Source organism: Vanessa cardui, chromosome 25 (assembly GCF_905220365.1).
Source record: "Vanessa cardui chromosome 25, ilVanCard2.1, whole genome shotgun sequence".
Classification (NCBI taxonomy): Eukaryota; Metazoa; Arthropoda; class Insecta; order Lepidoptera; family Nymphalidae; genus Vanessa; species Vanessa cardui.
Genome location: NC_061147.1, coordinates 1,856,947 through 1,879,970, shown reverse-complemented (window position 1 = coordinate 1,879,970; position 23,024 = coordinate 1,856,947). Strand labels below are relative to the sequence as shown.

Below are 23,024 nucleotides of genomic sequence, written 5' to 3'. Positions count from 1 at the left end.
TGACAGTTGAAGGGTTCACATGTAGATGATATTGTAGTGGGTGCGATGGTAAGCTGTGACACCACATTCGTGCCCAAGCATGTGGCGGGACAACACGCACCTGTCAAATTCTCCGCCGCCATATTGTTGCCTTTGACGTTTGCTGTTGCGTTCGAAAATCGGGTGTTCGGATACGCGTACCAGTTTTGTGTTTAGTGTATGACAATGTTTGTGTGCTGTGTGGTGTCGTTATAGTGTACTGTGGTGCGGTGTGTGTTTAATTTTATAGTAAGTTTGCTTACAATGATTTATAAGCTCATCGATTATCAGCCAGCATTTTGCGTTTTTATTCTGGTTTTAGATTAAACGGGTATACATCTAGCAATAAATTCGTGTATCAACAATAGAAATAGTTTTTGACTAAATTATCGAGTATATAAATTAACATGGTGATGTTTAGGAGATTTTTTTTAAATAATAGCTGGAAAAATGAAACGTTATTCACTTGATTTGTTAGTAGTAGGTTACTTACTAATCAATACTGGTATCGTTTTACTCATAAGCTAAAATTATTTACCTTGCCTTCCTTACCTTACCAATGCTACTTATTTCCAAATATCTGGTATAATTAAATTTAATAATATTATTATTACTACAGTTAATCATCGTTTCATGGTTATGTCATATATATAAGGTGGTGCGAATTATAATTTTTTTTTTACAAAAATATTATAGAAGCATTGCAACTCAGGTTGATTTAGCGCTTAATGAAGGGCAGACTTTAAAAAATCAACATATATCACATACAATAACAATTGATTGTAGGAACCATACTATGTTTAGTAATTGGTCCATTGGTGTAGTAGCTTGCTTATAAAATTCAGAAGTCCTGGTTTCAATTCCTGAGTCTATCAAATTTAAGTATGATTTTATGTTTTCTATATTCTTTTTTTTAAGTGCATGTTCGGAGTTAGAGTGTTAGCAATGTTGCCCAACTGCTTTACAATAAAAGAAAATTCGTTAGTTTGAAGGAATTAAATCAACTACATCACTCTAGTCTAGTAGAGTCAAGTCTGTTCAGATACCTAAGTGTATATATTGGCAGTCATTGTTACATGCTTTGTGTTTAGCTTAAATGGAATTAATAAAAAAATAGTACAAGTAAGTATTTCAAGTTTATTAAATACAATCAATAGCTTTGACAATATTAACAGCGAATCACTTGTATTCCTTTTGATATGATTGATATAAGATAGTCTGATCGTAAAAATTTGGTTTTCAAATCCAAAGTCGAAACAAAATTAGTTATTTGGAAATAACTATACGAAGACAAGTCTTCAAAACTTAACACATGTTAACAGACAGTTAATATGAGTCTATGTAGTAATTGTTTGTAGCATTTTAGTAACAGACCATTTGTATACAAGCTGGGAATAATGTAAGCTAGCATTGCTTAGTTGATCTCATGTGCTTTTGTGGCTTGTGCTGACCTGGGTACTCGTGGATTATCAGACCGATACAGAATTTGTGTGTATTTGGTCACAATGATTGTATATGATTTCATTATATACACTAAATGTTAAACGTAGCAAAAATCATGATACATTTATTTCTTATATATCAGCTTATGTATTCGTCTATATCTGTCTAGAAATTCACACAGCTATGACGGTAAATCACTTGACTATCAAATATGGAATACCGGTTTGTGATGATTTTAACCGACTTCAAATTTTTTTTTTATATTAGTTACCTCATAACTTTTGATTGGGTGAACCGATTTTGTTTTGTTTTTTTTTTTTATTTGAAAGTTAGCTAGCTTCCCGCGTGGTCCCATTATATTGAATGCGAATGCGAACTAATTAGGATCGTGTTCTTACCTTATATTCTTTTAAAGATGATAAACCACTAAAAGTGATAAGACTGCTTTTGTATCAATTGTATTTCACTAATACGAATATATAGCTGTAATACTAATATATAGTAGGTTTTGAGTATAAAAGGCGCTTTAAGAACCCACTTGTGTCTTCACTGGCAAAATTTTGAAAAATTTTGGTATGTGTAAACCGTACTTTATAATTTCTGTAGTTAATGTCACGTGTCACTCAAGATTTCACTATAGTGTTCTGCGGCGAGTTTCGAGTTTACAGAATAGGTCCACCGTATTGTATGCAATAATGGATAAATTTGTTATAAGTCACTTATCCCTACGGATTCAATTGACATTACCTTGGACTTGGCCCGTTATCCTTAGGACGCCGGGAGACCTAGAGAAATATATCTGAAGTTGAAGTCGTTTATCTTCAGTCAATCTTTGTCAAATACTTCTGTGATTTTTATACATTTTGGGGTTTTATACGAAGTAATTCTTAAATCTAACGACTATTACTGTATAATCGTATTTAGTTTAATTATCTACAACAAAACAACAACAAAAACAGCCCGTAAATTTCCACTGCTGGGCTAAAGGCCTCCTCTCCCTTTGAGGAGAAGTTTGGAACACGATGTTCCAATGCGGGTTGGTGGAATACACACGTGGCAGAATTTCTATGAAATTTGTCTCATACAGGTTTCTTCACGATGTTTTCCTTCACCTCTGAGCACGAGTGAATTATAAAGACAAGTTAAGCACATGAATCAGCGGTGCTTGCCTGGGTTTGAACCCGCAATCATCGGTTAAGATGCACGCGTTCTAACCACTGGGCCATCTCGACCTTCATATATCTATATTAATATAATTATTATAAATGTAAAAGTAATTCTGTCTGTCTGTCGCTTTTTCACGACCAAACCACTGAACCGAATTTGATGAAATTTGGTATGAAGTACACTTGAACTTCAAGAAAGGATTTTTTGACTAAGACATCACCAACACCCTAAAACGCCAGCGAAACCGCGGGCGACTACTAGTATTTTTATAAAATGTATTCAAACATTTTATTATACTTAAAAATCGTATTCTTAAATTACAAGGTCTTTGCCCAGCTGTGGGATATGTGTCAACTTAACTACTGTATATATATGAAATATAATAGCTGGCTTCCTGTACAGTTAAGTATTTGTAATATTTTTTTGAAGAATCATTAATTAATTATTCAGTCTGTACCCGCATCATAAAGCTACCGGTTTTAATGCAACATATTAATAGCTTACATCCTGAAAGATGGTGGGATATTTTACCCTAGAAGATAGTCGAAAAATTAAATCCTGTGTGCAAAGTCCAGAAAGAGGCCACGGGTCCAAGGCATCTGAACTGTGACTAAAATATCAACGCTTGTTATTCTATTAGCCAATTTGTATTCAATCGAGGCAATCATTTTATTTTTGTTTTCACAGATATAGAGCGTATCCTGTATAGAGGTTCTGAAGAGGAAAATCTATACTGATCGAATCGTTTACACGAATATTATAAATGTGAAAGTAACTCTATTTGTCTGTCACTCTTTAACGTTCAAACCGCTGAACCGATTTTAATGAAATTTGGTGTGAAGCAAATTTGATCTCCAAGAAAGGACATAGGCTACTTTTGACCTAACACGTCACAACCAACACCTTAAGCGCGAGCGAAACCGCGGTCGACTACTAGTATAAATACAAATGTGAAAGTAACTCTGTCTGTTATCTATTCACGTTTCAATCGCTGAACCGATTTTGATTAAATTTGGTATGAAATTGTTGAGATTGTTGTGTATGTGTTTGATTGTAAAGTCCCGAACATATAGTTTTAATTCTATAATAAATGGGGCGTGACCTCTTGTGTGATATAGATAAAGTTTCATGATTTCACGCGTAAAGCCGCAGGTTCAACATATTTAACTACTACTACTATAAATACGAAATTGAATATGACGCTTTCAAGATTATATATGTATATACCCCTCATTAAGAAACTTATGCTAAATAAAACTTTACTACTTGGTGGTAGACGGTAAGGCATTGATTGGCCGGTTTTGAGCCAATTATATAGGTACGGTAATATTTCTTACAACGTCATTGTTTATGGGCCGTGGTGACCACTTCCTATCAGGTTGCCCATATGCTTGTCCGATATCAGAAAAAAAAACAACCCACTTAGAGGAAAAACAGAAATACTCATTTTTCAAACTCGGTAGTAATAGCAACTTTTTCTTGTTTCAGAAAAATACTACGAACAGTACAAGATACTTATCTAGTCGACGTACTTTTATAAAAATGTTAATACACTTCCCTTGACTGATAACTCTATAGCTGGTGAGGGAAACAAAGAGAGATAGAGAGAGACAGAAGACGAGAAAGAGTTTGATTGCGAAGGAATTTCAGAAGAAGACACAGAGATGGATACTAAAAATGATGTACGTGGTGATGACATCGAACTGAGTGTTCAAGGAGTTAGCAGCAAGCCTACGTGAGTATGACCATAACATACTTCAAAACCCATAAACATAATCTTCTAACCTAACAATGTGGTTTGGAAGGTTTTCGGTTTGATACTTTGCAGTATAAAAAGAGTAACTACTGAGTTTCATGGCAGCTCTTATCGGTAGAATCTATTTTCCAAACCAGTGGTAGCTTCACTCAATATAGTCATTAAGTGACGATTCAAAAGTACTTGTAAAAGCCTACTAAAGTATATTTTGGTTTTGCACTTGTTATCAGTATGTTATCTCGCATTCAGATCTTTCATCACTTCGCTTGAGAATTGACAACTCAACGTCTTATGAGCCTGCTGAATTAAAATATCAATATTGTAGCAAAGAATCATAACTAATTATTTTATTTTACCATTACTATCTTTTTCATTCTTAATTGGAAGTTTAATTGGAATTTCGTTTTCAGCACCGTGGTCAAATCCAAGTCTGACCTCCCTGAACGAGGGTCATGGGGTAGCAAGCTGGACTTTATCCTCTCCGTCATAGGTCTAGCCATTGGTCTCGGCAATGTGTGGCGTTTCCCTTACCTTTGCTACAAAAATGGCGGCGGAGCATTCCTCATACCTTATTTCCTTACGTTATTCCTCGCTGGTATTCCGATGTTCTTCATGGAACTTGCCATGGGACAGATGCTTACGATCGGTGGTTTGGGCGTATTCAAGATTGCACCGATTTTCAAAGGTAACTTTTAGAAATCTAATCAACTAAAACAATTGTTGGCCATAACGAAAATAAATATTGTGAATTCACACAAATGAAATTCTATAATTTCTTACGTCAAAATTACCTTAACGAAATAATGAATTGCTTATACAAAGAGGTTTTAATGTTTTTAATCGAAGTAATATTTCTTACATTATCTACAAATGAATATTAATACCAAGCAATTAACACCCCCGAAGCTTTGTAACACCCTTAACCAATTTAATTTAATCCTATCTCTTCAGAATTAACGACAATGTCTCAATTAATTCTGATATCAAATGGAATTATTTTAAAGATTCATTTAAATAATCTTAAATTGCTTTTCAGGTATCGGTTATGCAGCTGCAGTCATGTCTTGTTGGATGAACGTGTATTACATCGTAATTCTAGCTTGGGCTATATTTTACTTCTTCATGTCTATGAGAGCAGGTTAGTCCATAAAGATATATATACCTACATATTAGAGATTATGAATTTGCACGTATACGACCTCATTGAATGACATTAGAATGACAATAACACACAACCTGTCAGTGTATGTTCTTTTTTTGAATGAGGCTCTTGGTCTTGGGACAGCTAAAGCGCCAGACGTGCGTACTGACTGAATTAGTAAAATTAACATCCATGTGATTCTGCGACATATTAAAAAAATAAAAATAAATTTATTGACATGAAAAGTTAACATAGTCGTAAAACATCCAGTTGTCCCGCTCTAAGTAAGCCTGTGTTGCGGGTACCAGCTACCGGTTACAATATCATGTTATTAACAGGAGCTCGGACTATAATATCCGATTTGAAATATAATTATTTAATAATACAGCATATATATAAGATAAAGAAGAATATGTAATACCCAAAAAAAAAACAATAAGTGAAATAAAAACAAATGTAACAATAATCCTTATAATTGACATACATATATATGGGTACACATATAACTCTACAAACCTTGAAAATTTGAAGTGAATATTCTTGAATTGAACTGCCTTCTATTTGGAGTTCTAATCATTGTATATAATTGCAGATGTTCCATGGCGTTCATGCGATAACTATTGGAACACGGACACTTGCGTAAACCCTTACGATAGGAAGAACCTAACTTGCTGGTCCGACTTCGACATGACAACGTTCTGTACCCTTAATGGCAAGAATGTCAGCAAGGCTATCCTCTCCGATCCCGTTAAGGAGTTCTGGGAGTAAGTGTTTATAGATATCAGAACAGCTCTGATGATTGTTGTAAAAACAAAATAAGCGGTCACAAAATGTTTGTCTCAAGAGGGAAATATTTACAAAGTATAAAACAAAGTCGCTTACCACTGTCTGTTCCTATGTATGCTTAGATCTTAAAAATTATGTGACGGATTTTGATGTGTTATTTTTGTAATAAATAGAGTGACCCAAGAGGAAGGTTTTTGTACATTATACATGGACTATATAGTAAAGAAATACTGACAATTTTAGAAGATTCTAATATGATGTCGTAAATACACAAATTCTGCACTATATTTAGTATCAGCATTGTCCCGTGCGAAGTCGCAGGTCGCTAGTACTTAATAAATCAATGATATTTTATTTTCTCAGACGTCGTGCACTTCAAATCTCAAGCGGTATTGAGCACATCGGTAATATCCGTTGGGAGCTCGCTGGAACACTTTTGCTGGTCTGGGTACTTTGCTACTTCTGCATTTGGAAGGGTGTGAGGTGGACTGGCAAAGTTGTCTACTTTACTGCCTTATTCCCTTACTTTTTGCTGACCGTGCTGCTTATAAGAGGTGAGTTTTGAAAATACCTTGTGTATTTATTTCCAGCCAAGATGGTCCATTGGTTATAAAGCGTGCATCTTAATCAATTTTTGCGGGCTCAAGCCCAGGTCAGCACCACTGTATATTCAAGTGCTTAATTTGTATTTATAATTATCTCGTTTTCGGCGGTGATGGAAAACATCGTGGGGAAACTTGCATGTGTCTAATTTCATAGAAAATTCTACCTCATGTGTATTCCACTAACCCGCTTTGGAACAGCGTGGTAGAAGAAACCTGCTCCTCAAAGAAGAGGAAACCTTAGTCCAGCATTGGGAAATTTACTGGCTGTTGTTGTAGTCTTTTTTTTACAAGAAATCGTTATAGGTGTTAGAACACCTGTCTAATCTTAAATAATCAATATCGACAAACGTCACATTTTTAAAATCTTGTTTACAGGTATCACTCTACCCGGAGCAATGGAAGGTATAAAGTTCTACATAATGCCTAACATGTCGAAGCTTCTCGAATCCGAAGTATGGATCGATGCTGTCACCCAGATATTCTTCTCATACGGTCTCGGATTGGGTACGCTAGTGGCCTTGGGAAGTTACAATAAGTTCACTAACAATGTTTACAAGTAAGTACGATTAAAATATCTTTGCCTCTCTGTTGTGTATGTTGTCATAAATTGTTTTAATTAATGATAAAATTTATTAATTTATGCTTCGATCTTTAAAATTACGCAAAGGATTTTGATGCGTTTTTTTTTTTCAATTGATAGAGCGATTCGAGAGTCATTAGTATTATACATGGACAATATAGTAAAGAAACACTGATAATTTTAGATATTTTTGGAATTATATCGTAAATAAACTAATTCTGTAAAATATTTAGTATTATTATTGCAGCAGGGGTTAGTTTAACAAATAAAAGATAAAACCATCGTTATAGACTTTTATTTTCACTATAACGGTTTGATAATTTTCTGTCGTTTTTGTAAAGAAAGTATAGAGATACTTATATTAAAAAATGTTTTAAAAGTACTAAACAGTTTCATTTAGCTTTCATCCATGAAACAAATTAACTCACGATTTATTTCAGGGACGCATTGATAGTGTGTTCGGTTAACTCCAGTACGTCAATGTTTGCTGGTTTTGTGATATTCTCCGTAGTTGGTTTTATGGCTCACGAACAGCAAAGGCCCGTAGCGGAAGTTGCAGCATCAGGTAGAGTATAATTGTTTCTAAAAGCAATCATAATAATTTCAAAAATATATTCAATAGATGAAAGTGCTAGTATATATTTTTATCTTACAGGCCCAGGGTTAGCTTTCCTCGCTTATCCATCTGCAGTTCTCCAACTCCCGGGAGCTCCTCTCTGGTCGTGTCTCTTCTTCTTCATGTTGCTCCTCATTGGTCTTGACAGTCAGTTCTGCACTATGGAAGGTTTCATCACAGCCGTGATTGACGAATGGCCCAAACTCTTGAGAAGGAGGAAGGAAATATTCATCGCTATCACTTGCGTTATATCGTATCTGGTCGGACTTTCTTGTATTTCGGAGGTAATTTTTGTTAAATTTGTAGGATATTGTAAAAAAATAGTAAAATATTTAAATGCAATAATGATTGGGTGAATTGCATTTACCTTTTGATATTTTTATTCTTTATTCTTGGTGTTTAAATATAAATGTTTTCTTTTTCCAGGGAGGAATGTACGTTTTCCAAATTTTGGACTCCTACGCCGTATCTGGATTCTGCTTGCTTTTCCTGATCTTCTTCGAGTGCGTCTCCATATCTTGGGCATTTGGTGTGAACCGCTTCTACGATGGTATCAAAGAAATGATTGGATACTATCCAACTATTTGGTGGAAGTTCTGTTGGGTTGGATTCACTCCTGCTATCTGTATTGTGAGTAACGTTATTTTCATACATTTGCAACCTTGATATTTAATATCGTCAAAATTGACAAAAATAAGGTAAAATTATGGCTAAACACTTGAATATGGCTAAAAAACTTGAATATCTTAATTTAAGAATTAAAAAATAACTTAATATTAAAAATTAGTTCATCATGATTGGCATAATATTGATGATAATAAAGCTTATATTTAATTTCCCAATACTTCCAGAGCGTTTTCATTTTCAACCTGGTGCAGTGGACTCCCATCAAATACATGAACTATGAGTACCCGTGGTGGTCGCACGCTTTCGGTTGGTTCACCGCGCTGTCCTCCATGCTGTGCATCCCCGGGTACATGATCTACCTGTGGAGAGTGACTCCTGGAACTAACATGGAGGTCGGTATTGTATCTTGTCCTATCTTTGGGTATTATTATATCTGTTTTTTTTTTTTAATTTGTGTTAGCTCTTTCACGGTTTGTTGCTGTTGTGTAGGCCATAACTTGATATAAAAATTGGCCTATATTAATTGCTATCTTACGAATAATATTTTTCTAAATCGGACTGAGATTATTTTCACAGAAGTGAATATATTTTTTGGGTACGTAGTGTATATACATATTGTTATAAGTTGCTAATAGCTTATCTGATCTTCGGTTATCAAGTACTAATATAGACTGTAGACATAATATGATCGTCTCTTTTGCTTATTACTAAGTAACGTTAAATCAAGATAATCTTCAATGAAATTATTTCCATTCTTAATATTAATAAATATATTTCCGAATTCCAGAAATTCCATACAATCGTTCGTATACCCGAAGACGTTCCCTCGCTACGCACGAAGATGCAACAAGAGGAACAAGCGAAACACGGCACAGCTTAAGATAAAACTTAACACCATTCGATCTCAATCGATTAGAGATTCGACAACGTGAGTATTCAAATGTATCGATGTTTCTGAGAGTACTTCAACGGATAAACATTCGAAAGATTCACGCACAATTTTATCATTATCAAAAAATAATGGTGTCATATTACGTAGACAGTTTACTTTAAGCGTGTTTAATCTCTAGTGCATAAATGTAATTTTGTAGGGTTATAATTCGTTTTTGTTATTAATATTATTTATAATTAGGTTTGTGTGTTTATACGTTTAAGTCTCACCAATATTTTTGACATTCCTTGGGTGCGACGCGATGCGTTCATGTATGTTTGTACCTTACGCTATATTTTGTTAATTTTAATTAGTTTTAGTATGATAAATAATGTTAACTATATTATTGTCGTCTTCCATGTAGTCAATGCTTTATATAATATAACATTAAATATACAAATATATAAATTGTTTTATAACCAATTATAATCAATGATTGATTTTTAATATAAATGTTCGACAAACTTTAGTGAAAATAAAATACATCAGTACTATTATTTGTATCTGATTTAAATATCGCATATTTATTTAAAGATATATTTTAATCGTTATTATCCTGAAAGGATTTAGATTTAAGATCTGAAATGACTATAATTATTAGATTAGGTGTTTTATTATATTTTTGATTAAAACGCAACGAGACGCGGATTGCGATTATTATGTGTGTGGTGTTATTGAGATGTATTGTTAGATTAATCGCTTTTATATCTTCTATTTCAATTAAAACAAAGGTAACTATGTAATCAAAAGCATGAGCATGTAACATGTGTATTGCAATAGTTTATTTATCATCATTGAGTCTTATAAGACTTTTGTTTACTAATTTTTGGTTCAGCTTTAATAGTGTAATATACTTCATGTAATGTTTTAATTGAATTCATATCTTAAAAAGAAACTTTCAAAGCTAAGATCGATTTCAAATTTAATGATGAAACAACTGTGTTCGAACCGTGACCAAAAATTTCAACAAAAATAGAAATATCAATGAAAATTTTAACTATATACTGTAGATTTTTTATATGAAATATCACAATGTATTGGCCTAAATTAATAAGTTATTATTTACAAAATATTTTATCTAATATATACTATACCCTGTCTTACATGTTTGTAACTTTATAGATCTGTAGAACGACATATATTTGATGCAATTATTAAAATTATATGTAGTGGAATGTGTGGATTTCCAAAAAACTAATCGTGTTCAAATACTTGTATGTCTATTAATGTCTATTTAGTGTCAATTTCTATTGTATCTTTAAAATTAGTAGTATCTTAAGATATTATAGCAACATATAAAAGTGTTACAAAAAAACTATATTTACTCTTTACTATATGAAACGTTGCCAAATTTTCAGTTACATATTATATAATGCCTGTATGTTACGTAATCACTATATCTCTGTTTATCAAATATAGTAAATACGTTCTAAACATTTCTAAGTTTTTTGACATCAAGACATCACCTCGAAAATTAATCTTATCAAATAATATACACACTTTAATATTAATGTCGTAGTCATTTGCTTGTATAAGTAAATTCTTATATACATCAATATTGTGCTTCCATATTTTAAATGTAGGTGTAATTCACGTATTTACTTATTAAGTATATTAAGTTACATATCATAATGTACTTTATTGCTTAGATTTTTAATCTCTCAATTAACAACCAATAAAGCCAAATTACTTCTCAAGAAAATATAACAGCAGTTTTTTCCAAGATAAACCAAGAATTCATTATTATTATTACAATTAATTTGTTTATTAGCCTTATTAGTTATTATGTTCACATATATACTTTCATCATAATATCGAAACAAACCGAAATTGTATTTGATTATATATCGCAGACGCTGGTATGTGCCAAAGATTGTTATGTAAAATTTAGATATTAGTTTATTTATTTCATTAAATAGTAAATGAAACTTATTGTGTCTTATTTATAATATTCTGAGCACTATTTGAAGATAACAAAAATATAATTGGATTTCATAAATTTAAAGATGTATCTATCAAGCGAAAATCTTTTTACTCAATAGACTTTTGAGTGGCCTTTGATAAAACATCATACTGAATGAAAACACTAGGAAATATTTTTCAAACATAAATATAATTTGTATTTATAAACATTAAATTTGTTGCTATACATTCAGTGCAAAGAGTCTGAAGATCCTGAGATTTCACTGGCACCATGACAGTCTTTTCTGTATTATACATAGGTCTCTCTAGCTATTTAGTAGACTGCATAAGACTGCATACACTGCATAATCATTGTGCTTCATATTAGCTTAGTAATAATCACTTAGAACAAGCAGTTCGGTGTCTTACAAGGTTCATTATTAGGTCCTCAATAATTTCTATTCTTTGTTCATAAACGATTTCTTACAATTAATAAATTAAAAAAAGAAAAGTAAACACACTTGTAATATTAAAATATTTTAAATAAAAGAAAAACAATAAGGCATGGTTTATAGTCAACAGAACATAAAAATAGTACAAAAATAGTCTGCTGAGAAAATATCGATAGAAAATTCGATAATTTTTCATACCTTGATTTGTTGCGTAGACTTTGTGATACGCCACTAGATGTTCAATGCTGTTAAAATAGATAGTAAGCACAATTTACATGCTATATAATAAAGTTAATCAAAGACATACATATCATATATTATGGACGTTTTTATATATGTAAGGGTCAATTATTATAAAAAGGAAAGGATTCAGTCCTATATGATTCATATAATCGTTAACTAAATAAAAATAAAATAATAAAATAAGTGATCTAAATATTACAATAATTTTGCCAATAGCCTAACTATTTCAGTTCATGTTATAGCTTTGCAAGATATGGGTAGCATCTCGTTTGTATTCTTAGATAGTTGTATTCCGGTTTGAGTGAGCCAATGTGACTGTATGCTCAAGGTTCGTATAGAGTCTAAAGACTCATTAAGAGGAGACCTATGCTACTTCTATAAAAGGAGGTTATCAGATCGACATATATATATGCAACTTTGTTAAAATTGAATTATATTAGAGTATGATGATTTATTTAGGCTTCTAAGAACGTGTGCTTAATTTCATAAGTGTATGTTTGTATGTTTGTACACAAATGTCTCGAAAACAAAACTTTGTATAGAGATGATCATTTTTAATTTAAGTTATGTACACTTTCACTTAGGGAATAGTGTAAGTTTTATTAAAATCAGTAACAAAACAAACAATAAAAAAATATATATCTATGAAACCACTACGGTTTCATAGATATATATTTTTTTATTGTGTATCGTAAATTAGAGTTTATGTGAACATGTAGTATATGCCATATGCTCTTTCAATTAGCTTGGCCACATGTGAAAGGATGTTGGACGTTTAAATGTTTTTAGGTTATTACTATTAATATTATAATCTTACCTGTGCATATATAATTTCATTGCTATAAACTACCTAATAAAGCATTGAGGTATATTGAGTTATGCAGATATAAGGTATTCCTTTGCCATCACGGTGTTCCAAGTGTTGTTCTCAAAGCTAAAAGGTGTTTCACTTTTTTTAATGTTATATGTGAGATACGAATAGGAGGAAATCATTTGATGGAAAGTGACTACCAACGCCCTTGGATATCTGTAACAGCGGGGGGCTTGCGAGTGTTGCTTGGCTTTTAAGAAATCAGTACGCTCTTTTCTTGAAGGTTCCCAAATCGTATCGGTTCTACAGAGTGGTTGTATGAGGCAGAAATTTGTCTCATAAATCACGCTGTTGTAGATTTCAAGTTATCTTATCAAATCTGAGACACAATTAGTATTTATTTGTTGAATGTACGTATTTTTAAATGTATTTTAAAACAAGGAATAGAATAAAGTGTGTTAATAAAACACACGCGACATTACTAATTACTTATCGTAATTTCTATGTCAAATAACGTGATTTTTGCACGTCTGTTACATAATATAACAATATTAAATCACAAGCACGGTTTTGTTAATGTGTTATAAAGGGTAGGACGAAGAGATGGCGTTTATATATAGATATATACAGGGTTATTGGTAATTCGACGAAACACTTCAATAGCTAAATAGATGCTAATAAGATGTCAAACGATGAAATGTTTTTGATTGTTTTGTTCGATTTTGATTGTTTTGATATTGTCCGTCCGTCTGTCACTAGGCTTTATCTCTGGAACAGTATTAGTTACACACTTGATTTTACAGATGATGTATATACTGTGGCTGCTATAACAGCAAACACTAAGGACCTAAAAATAATCAATATTAATATTATAAATTTGAAAGTAACTTTGTCTGTCTGTTGTTCTTTCACGACCAAACCGGTGAATCAAATTTGGTTTGAAGCAAACTTGAACTTCGAGAAAGGATATGGACTTATGTGATGTATTGCTTTTGGCCCTACCGGCCTTTACAGCGTCACCAGACGTTCGGGCGAAGACTAATGTCCTCAGCCCTGAAGTTGAGCGCGGGGCTCGAATTTAAAGATCGTCCTGAGGGTGTCTCCTATGAGATCGCACCTCGGCTCAGAACGAAGTCGGTGGGGTACTACTAAGAGGACATGGACTAATTGTTTTGCCTAATATATAATAACTTGTGAGCGAAACCGCAGGTGACTACTAGTTTAAAATATTTTAGTGGAGCTTGGGCAACAGACATGTCTTTTATGCCGTTTTTATAGATTTATTGAACCAGAATGTTTAATAAACGCACAACGTAACAGCCGCGTAAGATTGCGTAGCGTATACAGTAGGCGTTGACACCGTTCTCGGGAAATGATCAAATAGCGATTAAATAAAAACGCTATCTGTTGCACAGAGGTCTTAATACACGCTGTAGGCGTTAACACCTTTTTCGGGTATTAGCGTTTCTATGTAATTGTTTGTTTAAACAATAAGTTTATGCGCGTGACGTAATCCCGTTCGCCTTGATGTCTGTCTTGCAAAATCGAATTTGACATATTTATTAACGCGAACGCCATGTTTTGTCGAACACAGACAACTGTTCTATGAATAGCATCGATGTTACGAAATACTTCTATGAATGGAATTTTTGTATGGCGGCTGTAAAATTGACTGAGATTATTTTATGATTAGATTTATTTAAAACTTTTGAGGAGCTGAGATGGCCCAGTGGTTAGAACGCGTGCATCTTAACCGATGATTGTGGGTTCAAACCCAAGCAAGCACCACTATATACATGTGCTTAATTTGTCTTTATAATTCACCTCGTGCTCGTTGGTGAAGGGAAACATTGTGAGGAAACCTGCATATGTCTAATTTCATTGAAATTCTGCCACATGTGTATTCCACCAACCCGCATTGGAACAGCGTGATGGAATATGTTTCAATCCCTCTCCTTAATGGAAGAGGCGGCCTTATCCCAGCAGTGGGAAATTTACAGGTTATTACTTTAGATTTATTTATTACCTTCATGACAATATATTATAGTCGTACAAAATAGTGTCATTGCTTTCATGGAGATCAAGCTTGCCTCATAACAAATTTCCTTAAATTTGGTTCTTTTCTTTTTCCTTTTCTATGATATTGGTCAGCAAACGATGGTAAGTGGTCACCATCGCCCATAGACAATGGCAAGAAACATTAACCATTCCTTTCATCACCAATGCCAGCAACCTTGGGAGCTCAGTTCCTATGTCTCTTGTGCCTGAAGTTACAACAACATCAAGTACTGTTGTTTGACGGTAGAATATCCGATGAGTGGGTGTTACCTACCCAGGCGGGCTTGTACAAAGCCCTACTGTAAGTAAGTGGTTTAACCATAAAAGGATGGGGGCGCACTGACGATGTAAGGAATATTTAATATTTCTTACAGCGTCATTGTCTTTGTATGATGATGACCACTTACCATCAGGTGGCTCATATGCTCGTCCGCCAACCTATTCCATAAAAAAAAATAATATCAGTATCGATGACGTGTTGGACACTAGGATTGTCTAACATACGATGGATATCAGATAATATCTTTAGTAGATCCACTACAAGACTGTACAAGGATATCAGTATTTTGAAGGTACTAGTGAGGTGCACGTGGAACTTCGCGTTTATTCAACGGATTTAGAAACCAATGACACGCTTCTGACAGGTTATCGATAATTCCAATGTAAACTGACTACGTCTGTTCGCAAATTTTGCATTTATTTTTTTTTATTTTTTATACATGGCTGTGTAATGCTGTTCTTTATTTGGCCAGTAACTTGTTCCCGCTCTATAAATTTATTTTTTTGTTAAATTGTAAATTCGAATTAAGAGTATTGTTTAATTTTCTGTATATCTACTGCTAAGGCTCTTTAAAATTAGACAATAACCGATTTGCTCTGTGTAGCTATCGTGTCTTAATCTTTGGGACAAAATTTGGCCTATGCTACTAACATACAAGGTATGGTCATAAGACGAATCATCTATACAACTATAGATGTTATCACGTGATGCATTGAGCAAGACCATATTTATATTTATATTTATATTTATATTTATTTATGGTCCACAAAACAGATTATAACTAAATACACATTTAATATATAAGTAAACATTATAGCAAGCTAAGTTATAACCCAACAACTATGTGAACACAGATTGTAGACGAAATATTTCACTTATAAAAATCAAATAACATCAGCACTTAAGAATACATTGTATACATTACAAAAAACAATAAATGAAAAGAAAAAAAGAAAAAATTATATTCGATAGATATAATTATTTTTATAACATTTTTGTATATATTATCGAATACATCGTTAGGAATACTGCATGGGCCTAATTTCGTTGAAATTCTGCCACATGTGCATTCCACCAACCCACATTGGAACAGCGTGGTGGAATATGTTCCAAACCCTCTCCTTCATGGGTTAGGAGGCCTTAACCCAGCAATGGGAAATTTACAGGCTGTTACTTTTCTTTACTTATATATAATCGTATATGTAAAACATATATAGGAGATCTAAATAACGATTTTATTGTGAATCATAGATCAAAATGTGTCCTCAGCTTATAGATTCTAATGTTGATAATTTGAAACGCGAAGGTCGACATTTTATTGTTTCAGTTAGACCGATCACTCGTTTCACAAATTTTGACGTAAAACATATTTGGCGATATCTTTGAAAGTATACATTCAAATGTTAAAAATTAAAAGACAATTTTGATCGAGTTAAATGGCTATAGTAATTAACAATCCCAACGAATACGATTAATAAAATGAATTAGAGATAAAACCTTCGCAAATAACATAATTTTTTTATGTAATAGATAAAAATAGTTTATAAAATAGGTATTATAATAGTCTTCTTTAAAATATACACACTTGTCTTTGCTCTATTTTAAGACAAGAAGTCTACAGAAAACAAACAACCTTTCAAATCAAATCAAAATAAACTTCGTCATTTTATAATTAAGTGAAGCTACCACCGGTTCGGAAAGTATATTCTACCGAGAAGAACCGGCAAGAAACTGAGTAGATAATTTTTTTTTTACATTTAATAAATACAGAGTCATGTTAGTTAAATACAATTATTTAAATTAATATATCCTGCTTGGAAGTCAACAGGTATTAACTCCACGCTTTTTTATCATCTATAAAATCTTGTATCGAATAATATGATTTTTCACCAATGTATTTTTTAAAAAACGATTTGATTTTATTAAATGGCAAAGTTAAAAATGTCTTTTTAAGACCTACCTATATATTTTTAGTACATTGATTTGATAGATGTCCAAAGCTCAACCAGCTTTACACGTAAGCATACTTAAATATTTTTGGATTAAATGTCGCCACAGTTTGACACACCATATTACGTTTATTGTTCTTTCGTTTCGTGAAAATCGATATTAGAAGTTGCTATTGACCCGCCCTGGCTTCGCACGGATGCTATTATATAGATGCTAAATACACTACACCGGTTTTCATGGGTACGCCACTCTGAGGTCCCGGGTTCGATTCCCGGCCGAGTCGATGTAGATTCCCATTAGTTTTCTATATAGGTCTGGGTGTTTGTAGTACCGTCGTTACTTCTGATTTCCATAACACAAGTGCTTCAGCTACTTACATTGGGATCAGAGTAATGTATGTGATGTTGTCTCATATATTATATTATTATTAATATTATTATTACTACAGAATGTCTTTGAACATTCACAGCTTTTTGTCATTAGATAACTCAAACTGCTGTCTGCATTTTCAATCTGTACTATCTTCCCAAAAAATTTATAGAAATTACATGCTGTAAAGGGCCGTATTGATGCACAATGTATTTAACGTACTTAATTGGGAATTAATCCCGTAGTGCTTAAAAACGCTTTGAAAATAGCCATCATTTTCCTAAAAGGTAAAGGATAAAAAATGTTTAATGTGATTTATCCCTAAGAGATTGACGTATATCATCCTGGACTTTTTTGAAGACCTTTTTAAGGGTCAGCCAGTTTCAAGAATAAAAGTGGAAAATGTGTTTATTTACGACATCAAGTTGTGTCCTTCTAAAGTTATGAGTGTTTATCTAAATATACATATTATGCCTGTATTTACGTAAAAACCTTCCTTAAAATCACACTATCTATTAAAAAACTGCACTAAAATCAGTTATTACATTTAAAGGTTGAATCTCGGTAGAATCTACTTTCCGAACCCGTGGTAGCTTCACTTAATTGTAAAATGACGGTTCAGAAGTGCTTGTAAAAGCCCACTTGAATAAAGTTTATTTTGATTTTGAAAGATTTAAGCAACATAGGGAGAGACACCGGGAAGTGACATTTTTAGACGATGTGATGCCGTGATTTTGATTGATTCCAATTTTGAATGAATTGGTGCCGTGATTTTGATTGATTCCAATTTTGAATTAATTGGTGCCATGATTTTGATTGATTCCAATTTTGAATGAATTTGTGCCATGATTTTGATTGATTCCAATTTTGAATGAATGGGTGCAGTGATTTTGATTGATTCCAATTTTGAATGAATTTCTTGGTCGCTTCTCGATCGCGGAACAAATTTTAAATTCGTGTTAAAAATGCTCAAACATCAAGTGCCTTATAAGATGTTCGTATTATTAGGTTTTCGAGTCACGCGCCGACCTTCACCAACATATCGGTATGGCGATTCAAAGAAACAATGTGAATATTAAACAAATATGTCTCCGCATATAAAGTATCTTATTTGACATTGTATTCCGGTATGGGGGCTTAATTATTTTATACAATTACCAGCTACGTCTGGCTAGATAGGTATGTATGTACGAACATGCTTATCTCAGGAATTATCCGATTTCGAGTTGTGTGTACACCGGTTTTCATGGGTACGCCACTCCGAAGTCGATCCCGGCTGAGTCGATGTAGAAAAAGTTCATTAGTTTTCTATGTTGTCTTTGGTCTTGGTACCGCTGTTACTTCTGATTTTCCTGTTATATGTGGTTCATTACCTCTAAGCTTTGATAATGTGTGGTGCTGAAAGTAATCATCGTCAATAACCTCAATGTTGGTTGAGCATATGTCAATACGGCATTAGAGCGTGTTGGAAAAGCTAAAGCCCACCTGTGGGACATTAACAGCTATTACTTTTTATCTTTTTAAAGGCTTTATAACTTTAATTTGACGACCTCCGTGGTCGAGTGGTGTTTACACCGGTTTTTATGGGTACGCCACTCCGAGATCCTGTGTTCGAATCCCGGCTGAGTCGATGTAGATTATCATTAGTTTTCTATGTTGTCTTGGGTCTGGGTGTTTGTGGTACCGTCGTTACTTCTGATTTTCCATAGTACAAATGCTTTAGCTACTTACATTGGGATCAGAATAATGTATGTGATGTTGTCTCATATTTAATTTAATTTATAAATATGACAGCGAAATATAATCATATATTAATGTCAATATATATCACGAATTTTAGTATATATTTATACATCATTTAAAACGCTATTATATCCCAGTGTTAGTAAAATATTTTATGTGAGAATTATATTTATGTACTATATCTGAATTCCATATTTACTTTAAAGTATGCTTAGTATTTTTATTTAATGTTTAATAACTAACATATTAAACGAACATTCGAATGGCGTTAAAATTCAAGGAATTATCATTTTGTCTGGTTTTATATAGAAGTCTGTATATGTATATGTTAATCTTTCGAAGGAACCGATTCAAATCTAACTTAGCGCTATTGATATGTTAGTTTTATTATATATCTTTCGAGATATAGTATTTCGAGATTAGGCGAAGGTAAACATTGTGAGTATATCTTTGTTTTTTGTTTGTTATAATAAATTAATCTAGAGAGTAACGTGATTAAGTTTCAGAACTTAATCACGTTACTCTCTATGAGACTGACTATGAGATGACTTCTTAAAATGAGAAAAAATTTGTGCTCAGTGGCAAGAGATTTTCGGATGTTTTAATTAACATGTTATCTTATTCGCTTAAAAAAGTATATCATGTCTAGTTATCAATAATAACCCTCTTTTATATTAAAAACTCACGTGTGTTTTTTTTTAAAACGAGTTCAAAAAGGAGGTTTTACTTGGTAGGATATATTTCTCATTTCAATATGACGAAAAAACAAAAATGAATTCAATGTAGATCGTAGTTTATACTCTTGAGAGGCATTATACGTTATTTTTTTAAACATAGAGTCGGTACGTGCTAAGCATACGTTTCTATTTCTTGACTGATAACTTTTAATTGGTGTGAATCAGGCTTTGAAGCTCAGGATTTGCAAACTTATATAGTAATCTACAACACTTCTGTATTTTTTGTGCAGGTTAGCAGACTCCGAAATGAGTTATTATTACTAGTTATTATTACCTGATGATAAGAGGTTATATATGTCCAAAGATTTTGGCTGTATTACAATCACTTAGTTTAGAGATTTATATATATATATATATATAGTACGACACAACTTAGATGTCGCATCGGCAAAATTCGTTAAACCGATCACATCCGAATTGAGTAGTACGCTATCCCAAATTATCCATATTTATTTCTCATGCGAATATGATCTTTACAACAACGTAATAACTTATAATATCATATGACCTAATATATGACGCGTCGATTTACATGCACTTGCTTTCTCTAACGCTTGAATCTATAGCGACGAATAGCGTCGAATGGCGCGATAGGGAGCTATTTCTATTGGTTGTGTAAATCGGCAGTAATCGGTTTTATTTTCATTCCATTGCATTTTCCGATGCTACATCTAATTTGTGTCGTACTATAGTTATATCCCATATGCCTGTAATATTAATAAATATTATTGCTTTTCGTTAGAATTATTTATGATGGCTGGTCCCTAGAACTTCTTTTACAGAGTCCTACCTAAGTTAACGTATCTTTCCTCATACATATACAAATATTTATCAACATTAAAGTACATTGATTATTAATAATAATACTAAAAGGCAATCAATTGCAGGACGATGCACGTGACCTTGAGGTCAGCTATGTGGCAGCACGGACTCGGGTCGCGGGTTCAAATTCATGGACAGACAGAAATAAACAATGAAGTTTGTCCTTCCATGAACTTCGATTCATTTTGTTCTTGCTATATGTTACGTATGCGGCTTTTAATATAAAACACAAAACACAAAAACGAAATATTATTTATGATGTATAATAATAATAATAATAATTCCTGCCACCATTCCACGCGGTCTAGATTTATACAGTATTCATTTTAATCCATATTCGTTTGTATGTAAAGACTCAGTAACTACTGAGTTTCTTGCCGGTTCTTCTCGGTAGAATCTACTTTCCGAACAGATGGTAGCTTCACGTAATTGTTAAATGACGATTCAAAAGTGCTTGTCGAATAAAGTTTATTTTGATTTGATTTAATATTAATATAATTCTTACCAACAGTTACTACTTAAAAATATATCTCGAGTCTTGTAAGTGGAAGTTGGTTTTCTCTCCTGGTCTAATGCCTAAACTTTTTCTGGTTGTGCCTTATTTCCCGTTCCTCCAGAGATGAGACCTGTTCTTCTAAATCACAAACTTCTGCACTGTACTATGTTCTGTATAGTTACCCCGGGAACTCCTCTAGCTTGGAAGCCCATGGTGGGCCAACCGACGGGACGTCACGGTAGTATGCGTAAGCGATCCCGTGATGCCCCCCCGTAGAGACGGAGTGGGTACCGCTGGTTTTTTAGTGGGTATTCCGGTGCCTTCAGCGCTGGCGAGCCCCAAATACCCCCCCACAATAAGCTCTGTATAGTTAGTCATGTTGGTTATAAATTTAAATTGATATAACCTTATTTACGACACACAGCTACCGCAAAATATGTATAAAAGGATACGCTGTATAATAGTCGAGATGGCCCAGTGGTTGAACGCTTGCATCTTAACCGATGATTGCGGGTTCAAACCCAGGCAAGCACCGCTGATTCATGTGCTTAATTTGTCTTTATAATTCATCTCGTGCTCAGCGGTGAAGGAAAACATCGTGAGGAAACCTGCATGTGTCAAATTTCATAGAAATTCTGCCACATGTGTATTCCACCAACCCGCATTGGAAAAGCGTGGTGGAATATGTTCCAAACCTTCTCCTCAAAGGGAGAGGAAACCTTTAGCACAGCAGTGGGAATTACAGGCTGTTGTTGTTGTTGTATAATAATAATTAGGTTATCATTCAGCTTTTGTATTTTTTATGATATAAAGGAGCAAGATGCTCCTGTGATGGCAATTGACTATCATGCACACCGAGGGACTTGCAGGCGCGTTGGTGACCTTAAAAAAAGGTGTCTGCTTGAAAGGGTTGTCGGTTTGGAAAAACCGCTGGCGAAAGCTGGTTCCGCAGAGTTGTTGTGCGAGGCCGGTGTGGATTTTTGGACATCTAGTTGGTGCTGGTAAAAATGTTGAAACTTGGAGAATCCTGCACTGATCCCCAAAATTCAACGTTGATTTTGCGTGACCTCCAAAAATTTACAGCTACAAATAATTCAACGTACTGTAAAATAAACAATTTTTATTAATATAACAATAAGAATGTATTCCTTTACTTGAAACAGCATGCTCTTAAAACGGACGGACAAAATATGTTTATTTATATTGCATAGCACGTTCGTAGAAAGGCGAGAGATAACGTCAACAAACAGATGTGATAAGAAATGTCTCCGCTTCTAAAACATTCATACTAACAGTGTGTGTCTGTAGCGCAAAAAATGTCGGAACTTAAATATTATCTAAATATTTAATACTAATCGTCGCTCACGGTTGCGCTCGTTTTAGAGGATAGGTTGTCATCTGTCAGGCAAGAAAAGTAGCATATAAAGTAGCAGTCTTTCCTTGGAGATCAAGTTTGATTCACAGCAAATTTCGTCATATCGAATTCGGTTC

The 23,024-nt window shown here is 33.5% G+C and overlaps 1 protein-coding gene across 1 annotated transcript; it reads left to right on the top strand.

Moving 5' to 3' along the window:
* On the top strand, positions 1 to 11,592 carry LOC124540586 (sodium- and chloride-dependent GABA transporter 1). The gene is made up of 12 exons (XM_047118274.1): positions 1 to 267; positions 4,117 to 4,363; positions 4,795 to 5,069; positions 5,421 to 5,522; positions 6,118 to 6,289; positions 6,675 to 6,865; positions 7,292 to 7,472; positions 7,937 to 8,061; positions 8,152 to 8,396; positions 8,539 to 8,742; positions 8,964 to 9,131; positions 9,527 to 11,592. The coding sequence occupies exons 2-12, from the start codon at positions 4,293 to 4,295 to the stop codon at positions 9,617 to 9,619; spliced, it is 1,827 nt and encodes a 608-aa protein (XP_046974230.1). The 5' UTR covers positions 1 to 267; positions 4,117 to 4,292; the 3' UTR covers positions 9,620 to 11,592.
* Positions 11,593 to 23,024: the final 11,432 nt, after the last annotated feature.